We start from the raw sequence: 22233 nt of genomic DNA, 5'->3' as shown, positions 1-22233 counted from the left end.
CTGCTGTAGTCATGTAAAATGGAGGCAAAGGAAAGGGATTCAGGGAAGATTTGTATAATTTTATGATTACTTTAATCCTTCTTTACTTAAAGCCTAAGGAAGAGAGTATCGGCGGTGTTGAGTGAAACGGAGTTTTTTCCTTTAGTTTAAAGTTTACGGTGGTAAGTGATCCTATGGATGAAGAAAAGAAAGAATGTCAAGAAGTAGGATATGCATATCTTGGACTTTGGCAGGTCATGGAATCAGGAAGAGATGTTCTAGAGCAAGAGCTAGACGGTGAGTAATAAACTTTTGCTCAAAAATTATTGTGCTTGTTTGTTCCAATTATTTCTAAGAAAACCATCCTTGTAACGTTCTGCCTTTAGTACATTAATTGGTACATCAGCCATTAAGTTGATGAGACACACGTTAAATTGAAATCCTATCCTTACAGTTATATTTATTTCCAGATCAAGCATGAAAGTAGTCAGTTGCATATTTTAACCCATATACATATGATAATTAGGACGTATCTTCAAAATCTTCAATTTTGAGATAAGGGAAAATTTTAAAGACAAGTTCTTTTTGTTTCAATCAAATTTTAAGGTTAAAATTTCTGAACTCTTTTAAGCTTTGTAAAGTCAGCTAGTACTCTCTTAATGCTTTATCATGCACCCAGTCTCTGAACCTAGAGAGACACTCCCAACTCCTCTTGCCTCACATCCATTGTCTTAACTACATCTCCACAACTGCTTTCTGAGCTGCAATCCCCACTACTGGTTTCTTCCTCCCCATTTCCATCTACTACAGTAAATTTCTGTACATGGTAAATTTGATCACCATATTCTTCCTACCTCCTTTTACAGACCACTAAATCTTTTATATAGGAAGTTTAAAAAATTGCCGTTTGACTGTCTTTAGGTGGGCCTACTCTTTTCATGCACCTTATCTGCCGGGCTCCAGTAGGCATTTACCCAGTAAGATCAAGTTCTTTCACACTTCTAGTCATAATCCACTAGTGAATGGTGAAATCAAATTAGTACATCACAACCAAAATTGTAAAAAAATCAGTAACTGTAGAATAGGAAATATCTGAATACACTGCATCTAGAATTAATTTTTTTACTGATTATAAAAAAGAAAACTTTGAGGCACACCCCTCAGACCAAGGGTTACAAAGTTAACAGCTGGTTAACAAGACTCTTTACTATATTCCTCTAGTACCAACTACCTATGATCCTGGGCAAGTTATTTAACTCTCTGTACCTCAGCTTCCTCAACAATATAATGGGGATAATAGCAGTGCCTATCTAATAGGGTTGTCATAAGGATAAGGGAGTTAATGTAAGTAAAGTATTTGTGGCTGTGCCTGGAAGGTGTTAAGTGCCATCTCTGTGTAAGCTATTATTTCTTCCAACAACTGTTAACTCTCAATTACTACTCCTGTCTCCATTCCTCAAACATACCATGCTTCTTCCAGGCCTCCATGCACTTTGCACGTAAAGAAAATTACCTTATGACCTTCAAACCTCTAAAGCCAAAGAATATTTTTCAACTTTTGAACTTTTAATCAAAAGAAAAAGTTAATTTCCTCATTATGGCCTCCCTTTCACATAGGCTTTAAACATGGTTCCCTCAATTTTAAAAACAACTCTGCTGTAGCCCTGCAAGCAATTTTTCTTATCATTTCAAAACTCAGCTAGCTCCTTTAAATATTTGATCAATCCGCAGTACTGTTTATATTTCTGTACTTCCTATACTCTCTTCAGTAAGATCAAGTTTCCATCCCAAGTACGTCACTGAATTTGTTTCTACCAATTGTCCTAATTGCCACATTTGATTGGTTTTGTTCCTCCTCATACTTGACCTTTCTAAACCTCAATTATCATTGCTTATTCTCCTTAATAAGCTGTTCTCCCTGGGCTTTCAAGACATTTTGATTTCTGAATCACTCTCTGGGTGGTCTTTCCTTTGTAGATCCTTCTTCCTAGGTCTATCCTTTAAATGTTGGATTTCCCTGGTGCAATCCTTGGTCTTCTTAACATCCATGTAACATCTTTCTGGGTGACTGCATCCACTTCCCAAGGTTTTAATTATAACTTAGAAATGACTACAAATCTAGACTTGTAGCCCAGATTCTCAAACTAATAGATGGCACTATATCTACGTTCCATCGGTACCTCAAATTCCCCTAACTACAACTTTGTTCCTCATATTCCCTTAGTGAATGTTACTACCCACCATTCATTTTGTTATCCAAACCAGAATGGTTATCCTTGATTTCAACCTTTTTCATTCTCAGCAATCATTCAACCACAAAACTGCATTAATTTTACCTCTTGAATGTTTTGAATTTGTCTCCAGATCTCCATCCCAAGTTATAGTTCAGACCCTCTTCATTTCTCTCCTGGATTTCTGCAATAGCCTCATAACCACTTGCTGAACTACGTGTGTCCCCTTCCAGTATCTTCCCTAAATGAACTAATCTTTCTAGAACACAAATAAAAACGGTCACTTGCAACACTTCCAGTTAAAGCTAAACTTTTTAGAAGACAAAATAAGGCCCTTTATGATCTGGTCCTGCTTATCCAGAAAGCCACTCTTTGCAAAGCTTTTCAGACTGGTCATGTTCTCGTCTTGGCACGTTGGGATGTCTACAATTTCAGGACTTAGTTCAGGGATTGCCTTCACAAAACCTTTCCTAATTCCTCCACTGTGGGTTAGGTACCCCCCTCTGAATGTCCCTAAAGCACCATAAGCTTTTTTTTTTTAATCATAGCACCTACTATACACTATTGTAATCATCCTGTTTCCTTTCTCCCCCTCTAGTCTGAGTCTCCTTATGAAGTGGTTTCGTAATCTTAATTCATTTACTATCTTCAGCACCTAGCATGACAAATAGCAGGTATTCAAGAGTTTAATTCAATGAAGTTGATCCTGGCTAACACTTTTTTTTTCCCTCAACAGTTATTAGTCCTGAAGACCAGGTCACCCCCATAGGAAAGTTGAAGGTTTCCCTTCAAGCTGCTGCTGCCCTCCATGCTATTTACAAGGAGATGAATGAAGAACTGTTTTTGTGATGGAATAAATGCTATTCCATCTAAAATCTGAGGGAACCATGGTAAAGTCTCTTATAAAATAACTTACTATACCATGAACTTGGTCTGCTGTGATGTCTAATCTCTCTCAACCAAATGGTGAAAACTGGAATAATGGAAGCTATCTTTGTGATATCAGTTTGATAAAGGCATTTTCCCCTTTCTAAGGCTCTAGTGCTTAACCAAGTGAGAAACAGGCTTGCTTTCAGTTGTCAAAGAACTGTCACAGTAGGTAAATTTATAAAAACAAAACAACAACAAAAAAACACAGTTTATTTATCTTTTAGTTCTTCCAAAATTGAAAATATCAAGTCCTACTGCTAAGGAGAAAAAAACAAACAAACAAAATCCAAGGACCACCCCCCCCCCCCCCCCCCCCCCCCACTTATCTTAAAGTTACAGAACACAGAAGGAACTGCAGTGGGACAGGTGGGTGCAGAGAACCGGGAGGGGGATATGGCAAGATAAACTTCCCAAATACTTAAAAAGCTGTTCAACAGAAACTGTGATAAATACAGGACAATGCAAGACAAGTAAAAATAAAGAGCAGCAGTGACAAGAGGCTCTGTGTAGATATGGCCTCCCTTCCTCTTCTCTTTATTCATCAGGATATTCTAGGCTCAAGCCATAACTTGCCCCTTCCAGATCTAAACCTGACTCTTAAGCCTCCCTCTAGACTTCGCCAGAAGCAGTATATGATGCACAACCATTCTTCCTCAAATGATATGTCAGAAAAGAAAGGATATAGACAGTGGTAATTTTGCCTTCTACCACTTTATGTGTGAATTTATAGAGGATGAAATTGAGTCAGGGAGTGTCACTGCTTCTTATGTCTTCCAAGGTAGCAGGAGTACCTCAGAATTTGCATGAAGCAAGAAAGCAGGAAAATTCAGATGGAGATACTAGCTTACGTTGCATGTATTATCACAACCATTAGCAAATTCCAAGAGCCTTTTTATGAGTATCACGAGGATGGAACTTAGAGATGTGAGGAGTCTGCCATTAAGAACCATGGTACAAGTAGTTAAGGGTCACCCTGTACCAATGTCTTAGACGCCCAAAGATTATGATGTCAGAAGCCATTGATGCCCTGGCAGAAGGTGAGAGGAAAAGAGGAATAAAATGGTATTTATTAATAGTGGACTCCTCTGCCATTTTCCAAGAACACCTCCTCATTTGCCATCTGGATGGGGCCATTGGCACAAGTCCTGGTGGGCCTGGAATTCCCCGAGTAGATTGGTCCATACAAATGGCCCACTAAACCCATAAACACAAATGGCAAAACTTCAAAAGATAATGAAAGGAAAAATACAGTTTCTATGTCATGTAAAATTTTCAGGTGTTGGCTGGAGGAAAAATGGAGCTCAAGGCCAAAGTTCAGAAGTTACTTCCTCTTTTTCTTGGGGGGTGCAGAGCTGTGTCTGGAACCACGGTTAGAGCCACGGCCTGAACTGTGCACAGATGCCTTCCTCTTTCGGCTCATACTTCTACTCTGTTCTTCTTCTTCCTCATAACGACTTTCACGGTCCGCTGAACAGAAGAAAGAGACGTTATTAGTTAGCTATTGGTTAGCTTCAAGTACTATTGGATGGTATCAAATAGTGCAGAGAATGCACTTTGGAGTCAGACCTGAGTTTTAAATTTACTAGCTACATGACCCTGGCAAGTACTTAACCTCTCTCAGCCTTGGTGTATTCATTTACAAAACAGAGAATTATTTTAGGATTATATAAAATAACCTATGCAAACACATATCACAATAGTTGGGACAGAGTAAATATTAGTGCTATGAAAAAACAGCTCACCTGGAAAAGGCCCAGAAAGGTAGACTATTTTAGGTCTTAAGTTCAGAAATGGAATAGCCTAATTCTGGAACCTTAATATGGCTAGGAGATGATCAGAACTGGGGCACTCTTGGGGCTTGAACAGATGAAGCAAGCATCCAGTTAGGAAGAATCACACCCACTTGGAAAGTATGGACAAATCCTAGGTTTTGTTTTGTCCTTTGGTCAATGAAGTTTGTAGCTGTAACTCCAGATCAGTTTTACAGTGTTCTTTTGCTACTCTTTAGGCTACCTCTTACTGGCTACTAATATCTCAAAATACTGAAATGTGTTTGGAATTTATGCTATAACCAACCAACAAATAAGTAAGAATTAACAACAAAAATTACCTTTTCGGGCTTCTTCTTCCAGTTCATCCCAATCCTTACCACTCTCTTCTTCACTGCCCAATGACTCCTTGGAATAGTCTGGAATAAAACAAGCAATAGTCATAAAAACAGGTATGGAATGGAGTGATAGCACTCCCTTTTGAAAAACTGGTTATTAGAAATGACATTAGATGATTAGGAAGCCATGACAAACTTCTTCCTAAAAAGTCTAACCTGATTCTTCTGCTTCTGATGAATAGTCTTCATCACTATCCTCTTCCTCCTCTTCATAGTCATCCTCTGAAGGGTTAAAAGTTTCATCTTCGATTTCAGACTCTGAATCCCCTTCCTCCGCATCACTCCCCTGGGGAGTTAGCATAATACTGTTTACCAATTTATTTTTTTTAAACATTCACTTTATTCAATGAATTAGCTCAATCAACTGAGTATGTCAGCATTATTTCTATTTTACATAACAGCAAAAAAACCCAGACGGGCCAAGAGATAAAAGAACTTATCTGAAATTGCTGGTAACGTTCTAAGTAAAGACAGTGCTCTAACCATTGAAAAGTATCACCCTCACTGTTACTGTCTTTGGAACAGTGAAAATATCCGTCTAATTCTTATTTCTGAAAAGATTCAGTTGATTCTCATTAGCTGGGGAAAGTAACTACAGAAATAGACTCTTGGTAAATAATAATGCATTATGCAGAAGCAGGAGGACCATTTTTTAGAAAACAATTTTGGAAAAATGCCCTGAAGAATTTCTTCCAAATGCTGAGAAACTCATTGAAAGGTCAGTTTTTTTGTAATTTCAAAGAAATTATGTCAGTGGTACCAATGTCCAACTGATCTATTACTTACCTGTAAAACTAACAAAGAAGAAACAACAACAACAATAATAATAGTGGTGTTCAGAGCTTCTTCCAGTTGGCCAAGTTCCTTAAGTGTTACTTTTCTGCTATTCTCCCAGTTTTCAAAATGATAGTGGAAAATACTGTATATCAAAAAAAGAAACCCTGCACTCACGTACCTCACCCTCAGGCTCCAGGAAAGACCAGCCACCTTGCTCAAAGAAGCCCTCAGGGTCATCAACAATTGTCTTCATGATTTTAGTCCAGTTGAGAGACTGTACTCCTTCTGTGTACTTTAGGTCACAGGAACTGAGAGAAATGTATTATGAAGTCAAAATCAATCTTTTGATTCCAACCAACTCTAAGCTCATTCTTTTCCTCTCTTCCTTTTTTATCATAAGCACCAATTTTCCTGTTACTCACTTGGCCTTTCCTCCTACACGCTGACAATTTTCTCTCCCTCATTGACTCCACTCTTATTAGCAAGTAGTTTCAACTCAAAACCACTTTCGTGATTTTTACTTTTCAGTTCTGATCACTCATATTATGGCAACTAAGAAATAGGGATGATCTTCATAGGACTGTACTCAACTTTCCATTGCTTTCAAACTGATCACTCATATTATGGCAACTAAGAAACAGGGATGATTTTCATGGGACTGTACTCAACTTTCCATTGCTTTCCTATGTCCTGTTTATTTGATGGTAGAGTCTGAACTTTTGTTTAGTACATAAACTGCTTTATATTTAGAAGGTATTCAAATGATTTTCATCAACTGACTTGACTTTCTGTTATCTACTTCTCTCCACAAGAGCTAAATCAATTAAGATGGGTGTGTAAGAAGAGGAAAATACACACATACTCCAAAAAATGACAATAGTAATAAAATTTCACCATAAAATCTGCCTGAAAATTACTGGCATAAATCCACAAAGATAGTAGCATACACTGAAATTTTTGCTTTAAACCATGATGGTGTAATAAGGAATAGAATTATCTTCCTACCTTACACAATTAGAAAACTGGATAAAATGTGAAAACTGTTTTCAGACATTGGATAAGAAACAGCACAAAGTGATAATTTCTGAGAGAATGGAAATAAACAAAAGGTTTTGTTTTCTGTCTTGAGGCTGTGCCCAGGCTGTTGTGTGTATATATGTATGTATGTGGGGTGGGGTGGGCGGGTTTGAGAGGGCAGAGAAGACTTAATGGTTTTTCAGAGATGGAATAGCATGGCTTGGGGAGCTCTAGTGTTGCTGAGCACTGGAAGAGAGAATTATACAAGGAGAAAAGCTCTGGAGTTCTGTAGGGGGGCCAAGAATCACATCTGATTCGCACACACATGAGAAAAAGTTAACTGAAGTGGAAAGAATCATTAAAAATAGGCAGACCAAACAACCCTCAGATTTCACACAGAACTGCAAATAATTTGTATTCTACCAGTTCCAGTGGAAAGATCTCATAATAGTCCTTTGGAGGGCATCCAGTAGAGCCCTCAAAAGAGTACTGTCAGGTGCACACGTGGTTCAGTGGTAGAATGCTCACCTTCCACGTGGAAGACCTGGGTTCAAATCCTGGAGCACCACCTCCCTCCCTCCTCGCCCTAAAGAGAGTACTGTCTAAGTAGCAGGGCCAAACCAGCCCAAAAGGCTGTTCTGAACCCACACTAACAAACTTGAGAACAAGCCTTGAAAGAGCAAACAGGATCCAAATAAGTTAATAATATTCTAGAATAAAACTGCCAAATAAAAAAGAAGTAATACAATAAAAGCCAGCATCCAATAATGTAGAGTCACAATGTCTGGCAACAAATTACAAATTACCAAGTAATCAATAGAAATAGATGCAGAAAATACAAAGATGATGGCTGGGACTAGGAGACAGATATTAAAGGAGCTATTATAAATATGCTCTATATGTTTAAGAAGGTAGAGGGAAATGTGAATCTGATGAGAGAAATGAAAGATATCTGTGTAAGTAGAGTCCCAGAAATAAAAGGAGGGGATTGAGGAAATAGCAAAAATATTTAAAAAAACATATAAGTTAAAGCATTTCCTATGTGATGAAAACCATATACCCTCAAATCTAAGGTCACTGCACACCAAGCAGAATAAACACAAACACCCCATAAAGGCACCCAATAATCAAACTACTAAAAATCAGTGATAAATGGAAAATCTTAAAAACAGTCTAAGGAAGAAAGACTATGTATAGAGGAATAAAGAATGACAACAGTCATCTCATGGAAAATCCTGCAAGCCAAAAGACAATTGAGTAACATTTTTTAATTAGTGAAACACTACCTACCAACTTGGAATTCTACACCCAGCAAAAATATTTTTCTGAAATGAAACTGAAATAAACATTCTCTAGAAAACTACTGAGAGAATTTGTTACAATCTATCTTACACATCAAATTCTAAAGGAGGTTTATCAGGCAGAAAGAAAATTAAAGCAGAAAGATTGGGACTACACAATAGAACAAAGTGCTGGGTCTACAGAATTCTTACAACTTAGTAATAAGTTGTAACACAGCATTCTGACTTAAAAATGGGCAAAAAAATTTGGACACCTTATCAAAAAAGGTATAGAATGGCACATAAACATATGTAAAGATGCTCAACGTCATTAATCATCATGCAAATGCTAACTCAATCCCCAGTGAGATAGCACTGCATACTCACTATAATAAAATAAAAAACAAAAAACAACAACTTGAAATGTTGGTGAAGATGTGGAGCAACCATTAACTGCTAGTTTTCCAGCTGCTCTGGAAAACAGCTCAGCAGTTTCTTGCAAAGTTAAACATACATTTAACAATATAACCCAGCAACCCTTCTCCAAAAGGAAATGAAACTACATGTCCACATAAAGACCTATATGGAATATTTATGGTAGCCATTTTTCATAGCCCCAAATGAAAATGTCAACACAAATAAACTTGGCAAGTGTGATGATATATCCATAAATTGGAATGTAATACTGATGTATGCAGGAACTTACGATTATGCTAAGGAAGCAAAATACATTATGTATGATTCCATTTAGGGAAAATTCTAGAAGAGGCAAAATACAGTGACAGAAATGAAGGCTGGGAATGAGGGGAGGTAAGTGACTAATGAGGGAAATGAAGGAACTTTCTGGAGTGATAGAAACATTCTATATCCTGATTATACTGGTGCATACACCACTATGTACATCTGTTAAAACTTCTTATCGTAGACTTCAACTGGTGAATTTTAATGCATATAAATCATATCTCAATAATGTTGATTTTAAATAAATCCCATACATTTTTCATAATATTTGTGGTCCTACATTATCTATCTGCATGTTTCTTAGCAAAAACTTTATGGAATCTATCTATAAGTGTCTGTATATATATAAATTCTATTTCATCTTTCAGTAAAAATAGAGCACTACTAAGAAATAACCCCCCTGCTTTCTGTAAAAAAAAAATCATTAAATTAAATATGCTTTTCAGATTTGATAAATATATCAAGTAGTCAGAAAAAAATCTTAGATTTTGATTTGCATTGTATAGTATCAGGAAAGAGTGAATATGCCATACCTAAGAGACCCCAAAATTTCCAAGTTCTGGACTATAACTAAATCCAGAGGCAGTATGTACAATATACCACACTTGGTAGAAAGCAGCAGAGAGACAAAGTTTAGAATATAGGAGGTAAATGGGAGATTGCTGGCATTATTTACTTACTTCAACCATTCCTTGATGGGGTCCAGAGAGGCTACAGGAATGGCATTGATCATCGTCACTTTCTTGCTGTAGTCCTTATAGACTATTACCATATCAAAGTTCTTCAGGTGAAACTGAACCCTCTCGAAGTGAATCAGTTCCACTTCATCCAATGTTACCACAAAAGGTGGCTGTCAGAGAGAAGCTGGATTATCATCATATGAATATTTCCCCCAAAGGACAAAGCATTTTCAAATATTTTCAGGAAATAAAACACTTCACTCAGGATAATTGACCTTTTTTTTTGGTAACACTGCAGCAGTATATAACAGTATTAAGCCCCAGTAAAAGCACCTGCAAGATCAAATTCTTCCCTCAAAGAGAATAATTCAAGGAAACTATGTGAAAAACAATTAAAAGAAAAGTTAAAGAGACTATTTTAAGAATCATTTGTTCTGTGAGTTCTAAATCTAAGATAATTAAATATCAAAAATGAAAATCATGGGAATGTAAAATGGTGCAGTCACTGAGGAAAGCAATATGGATTTCCGAAGTTCCTAAGTATATATATTCCCAAAACAGTAAAAAAATGGGACTGAAACAAGCGTCCATAGATGGATGCTCATAGCACCACTATTCACAATAACCCAAAGGTGGAAACAATCCAAATGTCCATCAACAAATGAATGGATGAACAAAATGTGGTACATACACCCGACAGAATATTACTTGGCTATAAGAAGAAATGACGTTCTCAGACATGCTGTAACATGGATGAAGCTTGAAAATATTACGCGCAGTGAAATGAACATATAAGGACAAATATTGTTATGATGGCACTAAGATGAGAGATCTAAAATTAGCAAGTTCACAGAGATAGGAAGTAGATCAGAGGTAAGCAGGGGATGGGAAAAGGGGGAGATTTTTGCTTAGAGGGTAGTGTTCAGAAATTAAAAATTAAAAAACAGAATCAGAAAAAATAATTAGGATACAGGTTTCAAAATACCTACCCTCCTGCTTTCACTTCTTTAACAATTTTCTTACAATAGAAGAAATACTCACCCATTCTGTAGCATTTACTAGTGCACTACTAGTGGGCTGAAGGAGACAGGTACTCCTATAGGGAGCTCCATTAAATCTGAAAGGGAGTAAGAAACACACATTAGACAGGGCTCATCAAAAGATTAACTGCTGCTGCTACAACTGGTAACTTCTTTCATTTTCCCATTCTAAATATGGCTCCATTATACTTTATCAGAGATTTATTTCCAGAGAAAGCCGGTCAGTTTTAGCCACTTACCCAACCTTTACAAATTTTCAAGAGGATAAAGAGGATACCTCTAAGGTTATTAGTTATAAAAAACATTAGATGATATGTGAAGTTAAGTTATCACTAAAAGAAGAACAATCAATTTTTCTTATGGGCAGAACAATATACTTAAGGCCAAAAAAAAGATGAGAAATGTATGTTACCCCAAGTCCCTGAAAGGCACTTCAAATTCCAGTTCCTCCTTAGTTAGAGCCTCTACTTTCTCAATGAAATTTTTAAAGGCTGTTTTCAGTTTGTGCCTCATTTCTCGTTCCATCTGCAGAAGAAAAATTACCGATTTACTAAAGCCATCACTTTACATGTTAATAGTAATACCCCCCCAAAAATTTTTATAGTCTTTAATTCTTATAATTATGATATTAATATGGAAACATATTATAGCCATCATACAATTCACTGTAGACTTGGACGTGTAACTTAAGACTTATCCATAAGCTACTGCACTATGCCATCTTAGTGGATATTTAAGTTGCTCTGCACAGACAGGATCAGGAGTTTTTTAATAAAATATAACAACTCCTGAGCTCATATTTAGACCTCATCCTACATTGCTACCCTGTAAAATAAAATGCTAAATTTCACAGGCCTGCTCAGCATAGAGGTCATCTCGGTCATGCATATGCTGATGTTTGCCCAGGTCTGTGGTGATCTCTCCCACTTCTGTGTAGAACTGCACATCCGTATGCCGCTTCTTCCCAAACATGATGGCATTCTGAAGACATAAAGCAGAAGAACAAAAAAAAGTCAGAAAACCTAAGCTACACAATAGACAAAGAGGGACATACAATGAAAAAAACAAAACAACAAAAAAAATCTATATTGTAGAAGTACCAAAGTCAAAAAACCTAAGCTACACAATAGATAAAGAGGGACATAAATGAAAAACAAAATACAAAAAAAAAAAAATCTATATTGGAAGCACATATGTAAGTATAGTTAAACCACCCCTAGTGTCATTGAAAAAAATGATTTTTGGGAAGGTGAAGGAGTCTAAACTTTAAAAAGTACTCCTATTTGTTAGAATGGATTTTGGAGATTATAATGATTAAAAATTGTGTGTCTCAAGCAAAAAATTACTCAGAAATAGGAATATGGAGAAAAACTCACGTGTTTTAATGGTTGGTATATATCACACCAAAGGAAAACATACTTAGCACTTTCTACATGTAAGGCACTGTGGACCTCATAAACATTTTATTTTATCCTCTTAATAATTTTGCAATAGATCATTTTCTTTTCTATTCAAATTCAATACCTATTTATTTTCCCAATTTTGAAGAAAAGAAAAACAATCACCTCCTATGACAACTGTGATTAACAGGTAAGTCTGGGGCATAATCTTCCAGTTATGTTTTTTTCACTCTACTTTATGCATTTTGAGTATATTTAAGTAACAGAGCTAAGCTGCATCCCATTTTTTTTTTAATTGTGAAATATAACACAAATACAAAAAAGCAATAAATTTCACAGTACATTTTAACAAGTAGTTATAGAATAGATTTCAACATCTGGTATGGATTAGAGTTCCGCAATCTCAGGTTTATCCTTCTAGCTGCTCCAAGACACTGGAGATGAATAAAAAATAGCAATATGATTCAGTAGTCATATTCATTTGTTAAATCCTAACTTCTCTGTTATAACTCCTCCTTCTCCTTTGAGCGTTCTCCCAATCTTTAGGGATATTTGGGTTAGGCCCACTCTAACTTTTTTAATGCTGAAAAGGGGTGTCGACAACGTGGGATAGGGAGATGGAAGTGGGTGATGTTCTTGGGGATACTGGCACTTCTGGGATTCAGGACTTATTTAGCTGAAAACCATCTGAAGGTTTTAGATTTCTGAAAAGTAAACTTGGTGAGTGAAACTTTTGTAGGATCTCAGAGAGTCCTGGGTGTTCTCTAGCGTTAACAGAAATGATGTTGGCTGGAGTTTAGCAAAGGATGGCAATTAGCAATATACAGCTGAAATTTGCGTAAAGTAGCCTCCAGAACAGTCTCTTGACTCTATCTGAACTCTCTGAGCCACTGATACATTGTTTTGCACATTTCTTTCCCCTCTTTGGGTCAGGAAGGCATTGCCAAACCCATGGTGCCAGGGCCAACTCATCCCTGAGAGTCATGTGCCACATTGCCAAGAAGATTCACATCCCTGGACGTCATATCCCACACATGACGTTACAGAGAGAGGCCACATCTGAGCAACAAAAGAGGTTGTCTAGAGGTAACTCTTAGGCACAATTATAGGTAGGCTTAGCTTTCTGCTACAGAAATAAGTTTCATAAACACAAGCTTCAAGATCAGGGGCTAGGCCTATTAAGTTTGGAGTCTTTAGTGTTTGAGAGTGTCAGGGGTTTCCCAGGTGGAAAAGTTTTTTTCTCCAGTCCCTCAAGGGACTTTGCCAATACTTTTAAATTATCTGCCCAACGTACTCTGGGATGTATCCGGGTATTACATTAAGCTATACAGAATTACAAGCCCTTGTTCCCATTCTGGGCCCCATGTGTTTGGGTTGTTAAATGAACTATGACAGGTCATTTTTGTTATCACTATTTAATAGAAAAGAGGCTGAAAGAAATTAAGAATCTTACTCAAGATTAAATGGACAGTGAGTAGAAAAAGCATACCTTAAGGTGAAAGTGCAAGACAATAATCATTTCTCCATCGCAGGGCTGGAATAAAGCATGCTTGATATTATTGTACAGAATATCCACCTTATCTCCGCGAACAGATGTGAAGCGGAAACCTGGAAAAAAATATGAAGAAGCTAAGAGTCTAGCAGCACCAGTAGATAAGGTCATTGGCACTGTATCTTTACTAGCTGATTTGATAAAGTTCAGAGGGAAAACTAACACTGTACAGAGCTTTTCCTTCCTTCTAGCCATAAAGCAATGTGAGTAGAAATTTCAGTCCATATTCTTCTCATGCTATATTATCTGATCTGTCATTTCTATAAATGTGCCCCTGAAGATCGAGCTCAGGCATGTGAGAAATCATCCATACCATTGACATGGGCTTCCAATGAGCCTTGCATCCTCTTCTGGGCAATGTTTGGGCGAATGTACAGGTCTTTCAGTTTCGGATTACTCCGGTTAAGATTAATAACTAGTGAGTCTTGTTTCACAATGCCCTGAGAGAAAGAATATTAATGTAAACATTGAGAGACTATAACTGTGAATCCTTATGTCCCAAAAGGACATACAACTGTTCTTTTCAACAAAGGTGCTTTGTCTGTATTGAGGCTTACCTCTTTTTCTTTCTCTTCTGCTTCCCGGGTTTTATAACGTTTTTGTACTTCTTTTATAATTCGGAAAGCATTCTGAAGGTTCAGTGCTGGTACTGTCTGTTCTCCAGGTGCTTTCATATTTGAAGCTCGGTATGTACTACAGAAAAGAGGAAACAGAAATTTCTTTATCAGACCAAGTAACCTATGTACCCATTACTATAAAATAGTATCCCCAAATTATCCCACTCCACATCATGAAGGGAACAGAATCCACTGTGGCACATGTTTTCCTGTTTGAAGATTCTATTGCAAAATGTTTAGTAAGCGTAAAATATTTTCACAAAGTTTCTAAATTAGTTTCCATTCTCAAAATAGTACAAAAGTCAACAAGGTGATCCTAAACAAGTACCACTGAGAGAAGCTTTGCAACACAGAGAATGAAATGCTTCTGAGGGTGCCATTTCAGCCAGAAGGGATTTGGGGGTGGTTATTTTCCTGGGGACTCACATTTCCTTAACAAAAGTGGCTTCTGGGTTAGGAAAGATGTTGCCCTCATTCCTCCCAAGAGCACTGCCTGGGCAATAGAAGTTGATTCGCAAGTATGTGTAGTCTCCTTCCACAGACATACTTATATTCTGTTCAAAGAAAAGAAAAAAATAATTTAAAAAAAAAAGGGTATTTTTCCTTAAGAAAGATTAGTAGTTATAGAGTTGATAAAATGAAAGTATGAGTTAGGAGTTGACTAACTTAAAGTTGGCATGCAAGCCTTAATCTAAATCTAACACACTTCATTTTTAGCTCATCTTCTTTTATGACCCAATGCCTGTTTCCCAAAAGAATTACAGAATTTTCATGGTACTCTGTACCATATGTACAACTACAGATGAAATAATACTTAAATAAAGTTCAAGAGAGAACAGAAAATTATGTTTCCAGAATAGAACATTAAGCTTTCTAGAAAGTGAATAATGGAAGGGGAAGAAGTATGATTCAAGAAATTATGGGGAGAAGGAGAAGGCTGTAAAGTGAGAAAGACAAAGTCTGAAGGGGCAGAGTGTGAAAGAGGATGAAGGCAGAACATAAATATTAAGGTAAACACAATTAAGTTTATGAAAAAATTGGGATGAAATCTGATTCAATGAATGTGAGTACCTTTATTGTGGCAATGTGAAAAGGTGTCGCAATGCCAAACACTGGCATTATTACAGTCTCATATTTCTTGTCAATATAGATCTTCATTTCCCGAATATGTGGTTCCTTAGGCATCAGAGATGGGTTTTTATAGGATACATTAGATTTTCGAGCTCTGGAGTAGGAGGAAAAAACCTCTCAGCCACAACCCTAAGACATTCTCTCTGCTCAATATAAAGCCTTATACTTCTTTCAGCCACAACCCTAATCTCACAGTTCAATATAAAACCTTACTTCTGAATCTGCTGCTCTCCCTTTTGTTCGGTCAATCGTCTCTTTGCTTCTTCATTGAGTTGAGCTGCCAGTTCTTTTTGATGTGCTCTTCGCTTTTCTTCTGCAGTCATCTCATTCTAGTGAAGGGAAAACCCAAGTGATCAGAAGATGTAAATCATGACAGCTATGAAATCAATGTAATTTAAAACAGGGAACTCACTCGTGTTCTTTCTGTAAGCAATGCTGCCCGAGAACCTCTTCCTAAAAGGTCCTCAGCCTCATCCTTCTCCTCCTCCTCTTCTTCCTCATCCTCATTCTATGGGGAAAAGTTGTAATCAGAAAATTAAGTTGTAATGTTTAAGCCAGCATTGTTTAACTTCTTCACCATACTGAACTTCCTATATCACTCAATGTCTTCTTCCTAGGTTCTCTTACCTTTAAAAAAATCCCCACATTCTTCACTTTTTTCTTCACAGAAGTGAGAACAGTAGCTGGGCCATCCTAGAATAAAAGGGAAAACGCAAACATATATAAGAGATTTTAAATGAAAGCACTTTCATTTCTACCCTAGTATATACAGCTGGGCAATTCTTTCAATCTTCTGATACTAAACTCTTTGAAAATGAATAAAAACAGTTTTTATTCTCCCAACCTCTCATTAGAAAGAATAATCTGGGAGGCAACATTGGGCTACGGTTAAGAATACAGGCTTACTTTGAATTCCAGCTCAGTTACAGTCTAGCTGTGTGACATGTGGCAAGTTATTTAAATCCCTGTGCAGCCATTTCTGTACCTATAGAATGGGGACAATAAGAGTATCTATACTTCATATGACTATTGTAAGGATTACATGAGATAATGCATAAATATGCTCAGCATAGAATAAAAACACTGAAATACCTGCTATTATTTAATACTAATCAATTATTGCCAAGTGAAAGCCAGTTACAAAAGGCAATACACTGGGGTGGGCCATGGTGGCTCAGCAGGCAAGAACGCTTGCCTGCCATGCCCGAGGACCCGGGTTTGATTCCCGGTGCCTGCCCATGTAAAAGAAAAAATGGCGATACACTGTATGGTTTCACTTAAATGAAATGTTTAGAGTAGGCAAATTCCTAAATAGAAGTTGGATTAATGGTAGCCTAGGGGGTGAGAAGATTGGGGGCAAAAGGGAAATGACTGCTAAGGGTGTGAGATTTCTATCTGGTGTGTTGAAAGTGTTCTAAAATTAGGTCGTGATGACGGTTGCACAACTCCAAATCACTGAATTACACATTTTAAATGGATGAACTGTATGGTTTGTAAATTATATTCCCATAAAGTTGTAAAAAAAAAAAAAAATCAACTCCATTACTAGAATCAATTCCTGATATTATCATTATCAAGATCGAGTTACAACATGATAAGCAGCTTGGTTCAAATCATTCCCCGCACCTGGACTAGCCATATTAGGTCAGTCTGTCACATGGACAAAGACAAGAAAACAGGATTAAGGTCCAAAATGTGCCTCAAAAGTCAATTTATGAACACTCAATTTAGGAGGCAATACACACCTCATCCACAAGTACTGTGTCACCAATGAATAGGGCATAAGTTTTCTCTTCTGGTTTCTTTCCCTCCTTGTGAGTAAGGTCTGAGAATCCCAAATTAATGCTGAAAACCATCCCTAAAAAAAAGCAAAAGAGGGATCAGTCTATGGTTGTGAAAGGATGCAAAGTTGTAAGATTTTATGCAAAAATAAAGAGGAAGCTAAAGAAAATCACTCAGTAAGTATTTTGCAATTGCATGCACAAAAAATTTACCTTTCTTCAGTTTGTACTGATTTTTACTATTGATTACTAGAGAACCTTCACGGAATTCAATTCCCATTCCAAACCTGAAAAGAAATGAAGAAAAACTTCATTAACAGGACAAAAGATCTCTAATTGGGCCAAGTGTAATGTATTCTACTTCAATTTTCAAGAGTAAGAGAGGCAAAAAATTTTTTTGTGCTTATGAGCTAAGAAACAGGATTCAAAGACAGTCTTTGGGCTCTTAATATGTTGATTAACCCCATGTTGAAAAATAACTTTCTCATTAAGTATCTCTCTCTTAATAGTTAGGCTATTAAGTTGTCTATTTTAGCTTAATCACCCACATTTAAATTTTGATCTTCTATCAGGAAATCAAGTTAAGTTTTCCTATGAATAGACACTTTTCCTATGAACAACAGGTGGTGTTAAAGGGTACACAACCTTAAAATAGTTATAACTGAATTGAAAGGCAATTTTTAGGGGCAAGTTGATAACTACATCCAAAGCCAATTGGGGCAAGACTTTGTATAGGTCAACATATTTTTTTGTTCACCACAGAAGTCCAGAAAGAAACTATTTACTCCAGATTAGTTTCACTGAAGGAAACTGCCTACAGATAAATTTCCAAAAATGTCCTTTGTCTGAAAGATATTATTAGATATTTAGGTGTTTAATGCTCAAAACATTAAAAAGACATTAGCTTAAACACCAAAAGTTTTTTTTTTTTAAATAAGGTGTCTCAGAGTATTTAATTTGCAAATGTAAGCTCAGATGTTTTAAGAGAGGAAATTAGTACATGCGTTGTTGCCTAAATAATTTGATCTTAGAACATTTACTGGCGTTTTTACATAATGCTGGCATAGAAATATCTCCATCCCAACCCTGGAACAGAACTAAAATCTTTCTCGGGATAACACTATGTGCTAGGCATATAATAAGTTTTTTAATCTATACATGTTAGTTGAACCAATCAACTGATTTAAGAATATTTCTCTTGACCATTGTCAGGCATGGAAATTGACTTGGAGTGACAACGCACATCATAACATCTTACCCTAGGTTTTTGGTAACTTTATTCAGCAGCTCTGGCTTCTGTTTTTTAACCATGTCCATAACAGCATTATACACATCACAAATCTTCACACCTAATAAGTCAGAAAGGGACATTAAATTATTTTTCAGAGAAAACAAAAAAGGACACTTTTTAAATAAAAAATGTTTTTCCCCAGTTAAGTCCCTAATACAGTGTTTCTCAAAGTGTAAACTAGAGAATGCAGAGTTTGGGGTAGTGGAGACCAGAAATTTTGTTTTTATTAAAAAAAAAAAAAACAACAACTCAGACCAGCCATTCTTAATTACACTGACCCAAAGGTATTGTGAAACACCAGCTGGTGTCAGTGAAGAATTTTTTAGGAGTTGGATAAATGGTATCACATTAAAGGCATACAACTTTTGAAGAACAGAACCACTAAAAGGTTGAATTCCTGTCAGAAGGACTCTGGCATTTTTCAAGATCTAAGTTACGAATGAATATTTTAAGTTAGAATAGTCTAGATATGGTGGCCTCAGAGGGTTCCTTATCCTCATTAAACTAAACATGACTGTAATTTCCAACAAAATATCTCAAGAAATATTGCTTAGAAATATTGTGGAGGAATGGTGGCTAGAAACTCTGGGCTACCCGGATGGGCTTATAGAGTAGAGTGATTTAAGGGTGGTAAGCATAATGTCCCATTTAACTAGTTGGTAATACACAATCTTAAGGCAAAAGGAGTCAGGCACTCTGGTTTCTTTCGAAACAATGAGCTTCTTGCTTATTAAAGTTGTTACTAGTTCTGTTCTCATACTAATAGTCTTTTTAAGTCTTAGTATCCATTCAATGTAGGATTAATATTATACATGTTGTTGGTGGAGATACCAGCACTCAGAACTTTCCAAACTAAAGAAGAGTCATAAGGCTGAGGCATTTTATAAAGATCTAGTCACATGGGTCTAACGAGTCATAAAGGCTTTTTTAAAAATCAGCACAAACCAGAAAATCAGATCGTTCATGCTTGAAAGAAAAGCGGATTCAAGAACTAAGTGTTAGGATGATTCAAGGTTAGTAAAGTCTAATTCTATTTATATTAGAAGAGCCTCAGGGATATAAATTCAAGTAAACACTAATGACATTTTTGTTATATTATCTCCAAACCTTTTCTAAGGCACCTCACCATGTCTTAATTCCTTCAGCAGCTCCTCCTGAAGTTGAAGCAAAAAGTTGTAATTCTCTTGAACTTCCTGAGAAGGATCAACCATTAAGGTGCGAACAAGGTTGGAACAGTAAGATTTGAAGCGAATACCCATGGCACAAGTGATGGCCCCAAAATGCATGTGATTTTTGTCACTAGAGACCAAAAGAAGAATGCATGTCATTATCAAACCAGCAAAGCCCACAGCACTACTGGCACATGACAACTGTAACCATTACCTTTCCCTACTCTATCTCAAAGCTAAAGTTGAATAAGAACTTAAACTTCTTTTTAGTTTCAGCCTCTCTCTCGAAACCAACCTAGCAGATAAATTCACTGCCCAATCTCCCACCCTTCCAGGTGGGATCAAATATTACTTTTGTAATAGAAAAGAGACAATACCTGGACTGAGTCAAAGGAAAAAATAGTCTTAAGGTAGAAATGCTCTCTTTGTGATGTTCTGAAACCCTTATACTTACCTCACCACACTGAACTTGAGATTATAGTTGCCACCACTCTGGATGATAGGAGGATAACACATTTCCACAGTAGAAGGGTCTGCACCAGCTAGGTACTTCTTCTCTTCAATGGCCTTTTCCACAGACTCAGCGAGTTTACTGTGTCTAACTTTCTATAAGGGTACCCAGAAATAAAATAACATTTACTAAAGATGGCAAGGAGGCGTCTTAGGATTTTCGATATAATCAATTGAAGAGAACATATATCCTGCTATCATTTAGATGATATAAAAGTCTTCTACCTTAGAAGACAATATTCTGATATACATGCAAAGCAAATTTAGAGAACTCTAAATTTAGAGAACATATGGAATTCATAGCTATTCAAGGAATTCTTAAATCAAATATTGGGTAACCTCAAGAAATCACAGTGCAGGTTTATAGTTATTTTGAAAGACAGATGGCACAATTACAAAAAACCCATGAAGGGTTCATTTCAAAGGAAGCTAAACATGCAGCAAAAAAACGATGCATTGGACTTATTTTTGCTTTATTAAAGCCTCTCCCCTCTTCATTTACCTCATCTGCATCAACTATTTCCATGACTCTTTCCTTGAAGAATTTGTTGAAGACCTCAGAAGTGATGCTGGCTGCTTTCTTCATTAGGTTGAGCTCCCCATCCTCCTTTACAGCGATGGTGTACGCTACAACCGCACTGATATCTATCTGTAGTCAAAGTGATAGGAATTTCTAACATGCAAATACAGAATTGCTAAAGAAATCTCCCAATTTAAATACTAGCTGTGGTATTTGATTACTTGGCAAACTATTAATTAGTAGTTTGCTGAATAATCAAATATTCTCTTCTTGGACTGAATAAATACTTGAAATAGCTCTCTGCCAGATCATTGTGTATGTTTTCAGAGGCATTAAGCTAATGTACCCTTCGCAATGTAACTGCCCAGCTCTAGAGGTTCTAAAGACTAAAGAAGGAAGAAAGACAAGCAGGGAAAAAGGAATAAAAATGAAAAAATTATTTTGGATATGTTTCCCTCTGAAATAGTTGAAGTATCTCATGCATGCTTTATTCCTGACTGAAAAGTATAAGTAGCTTACTGCTCAGCCAAAGACAATGAAAAATGGAAACACAAATGAATATATGTTTTTTCAGGAATATTATTTTCTAAGGAATATAGGCAAAACTTCTGTCTTCTCAACTCCTAATGTAAGTTTTCTTACTTTGTCAAAGCCTTCTTTGTTAAGGCAGTCATTCCAGCTCTTCATAAATTCTCCAGGGAATTTGTCTTTGCTGAACACTCCAATCTTTTTGCCATTCTTGCTCTCTTTAATGGCTTCAATCATTTTGTCAAAGCTGCTCTTATTACTTTCATTCTAACAGCGGTAAAAAGAAAAGGCATTGGTTAATTAGTTGTAGAATTAGACATCTGTGTTCCGCTAGTAATAGAGAATATTCTAAACTTTACTGGAAGAATAAATCTTTTCCCTACTTATTTAAGGTAGACTGTAACACACCAAAAATTTTCATCAAATTTCTTTGGATACTGTTACATACTTAGGTGAAAAGTGTTAACGTTAACGAGACTAGGGATCCAAGATGGCGTCTTAGTAAGGTACATGAGTCTTAGTTCCTCCGACTCCAAATCAACTAATAGGTGAACAGAAACAGTACAAAACAACTCCCGGGGCTACAGCAGGGAATGGACACACAGCGTAACCAAGTCTGGGCTGGCTAGTCTGACTGCGAAACTCAGCTGCGGGCTGGCTGAGAGACTCGGAGAGACAAGCTTCCCAGCCAAGGCGGCCGGCGCCACACTTTTGCGGGCGGCTTCGAGTTCGCAACTACAAGTCTCGGATCAGAGGGCTATCCAAAGTCTGGGCTGGCAAGTCTGATTGCGAGACTTGGCTGCGGCGAGACCCCCGAGCGGCCGCAGCTGCGGCGGTCCGAGCTAATCCCTCCCTCCTTCCCGGGCCGGCTGAGAGTATCGGAGAAGTAAGT

At 36.9% G+C, this 22233-nt stretch overlaps 2 protein-coding genes across 11 annotated transcripts in view; one reads left to right on the top strand and one right to left on the bottom strand.

Moving 5' to 3' along the window:
- Positions 1-3462, top strand: part of RPGRIP1 (RPGR interacting protein 1) — a 48151-nt gene extending 44689 nt beyond the window's left edge. For 6 of the 9 annotated variants that reach the window (XM_077127255.1, XM_077127254.1, XM_077127261.1 and 3 more), the window contains 2 exons: positions 146-276; positions 2947-3462. In XM_077127255.1, the coding sequence (XP_076983370.1) occupies positions 146-276; positions 2947-3059 (244 nt within the window). In that variant the 3' untranslated portion in view covers positions 3060-3462. Of the gene's footprint in view, positions 1-92; positions 277-2946 lie in introns of those variants that run through there. The other 3 variants (XM_077127259.1, XM_077127257.1, XM_077127258.1) reach the window with 3 other exon arrangements.
- The window catches only part of SUPT16H (SPT16 homolog, facilitates chromatin remodeling subunit), a 41524-nt gene continuing 22605 nt past the window's right edge, over positions 3315-22233 (bottom strand). For both annotated transcript variants that reach the window (XM_077127252.1, XM_077127253.1), the window contains exons 5-27: positions 21456-21608; positions 20796-20942; positions 20238-20389; positions 19741-19913; positions 18582-18672; positions 17537-17610; positions 17288-17400; positions 16170-16235; positions 15955-16050; positions 15756-15871; positions 15483-15636; positions 14838-14965; positions 14352-14487; positions 14108-14234; positions 13732-13850; positions 11698-11823; positions 11255-11367; positions 10844-10919; positions 9803-9972; positions 6263-6392; positions 5464-5593; positions 5251-5328; positions 3315-4607 (exon numbers count right to left, since the gene is read on the bottom strand). In XM_077127252.1, the coding sequence (XP_076983367.1) occupies positions 4462-4607; positions 5251-5328; positions 5464-5593; positions 6263-6392; positions 9803-9972; positions 10844-10919; positions 11255-11367; positions 11698-11823; positions 13732-13850; positions 14108-14234; positions 14352-14487; positions 14838-14965; positions 15483-15636; positions 15756-15871; positions 15955-16050; positions 16170-16235; positions 17288-17400; positions 17537-17610; positions 18582-18672; positions 19741-19913; positions 20238-20389; positions 20796-20942; positions 21456-21608 (2814 nt within the window). In that variant the 3' untranslated portion in view covers positions 3315-4461. The remainder of the gene's footprint in view (positions 4608-5250; positions 5329-5463; positions 5594-6262; positions 6393-9802; positions 9973-10843; positions 10920-11254; positions 11368-11697; positions 11824-13731; positions 13851-14107; positions 14235-14351; positions 14488-14837; positions 14966-15482; positions 15637-15755; positions 15872-15954; positions 16051-16169; positions 16236-17287; positions 17401-17536; positions 17611-18581; positions 18673-19740; positions 19914-20237; positions 20390-20795; positions 20943-21455; positions 21609-22233) is intronic.

Source organism: Tamandua tetradactyla, chromosome 14, assembly GCF_023851605.1.
Source record: "Tamandua tetradactyla isolate mTamTet1 chromosome 14, mTamTet1.pri, whole genome shotgun sequence".
Classification (NCBI taxonomy): domain Eukaryota; kingdom Metazoa; phylum Chordata; class Mammalia; order Pilosa; family Myrmecophagidae; genus Tamandua; species Tamandua tetradactyla.
This window is presented reverse-complemented; position numbering and strand designations above follow the sequence as displayed.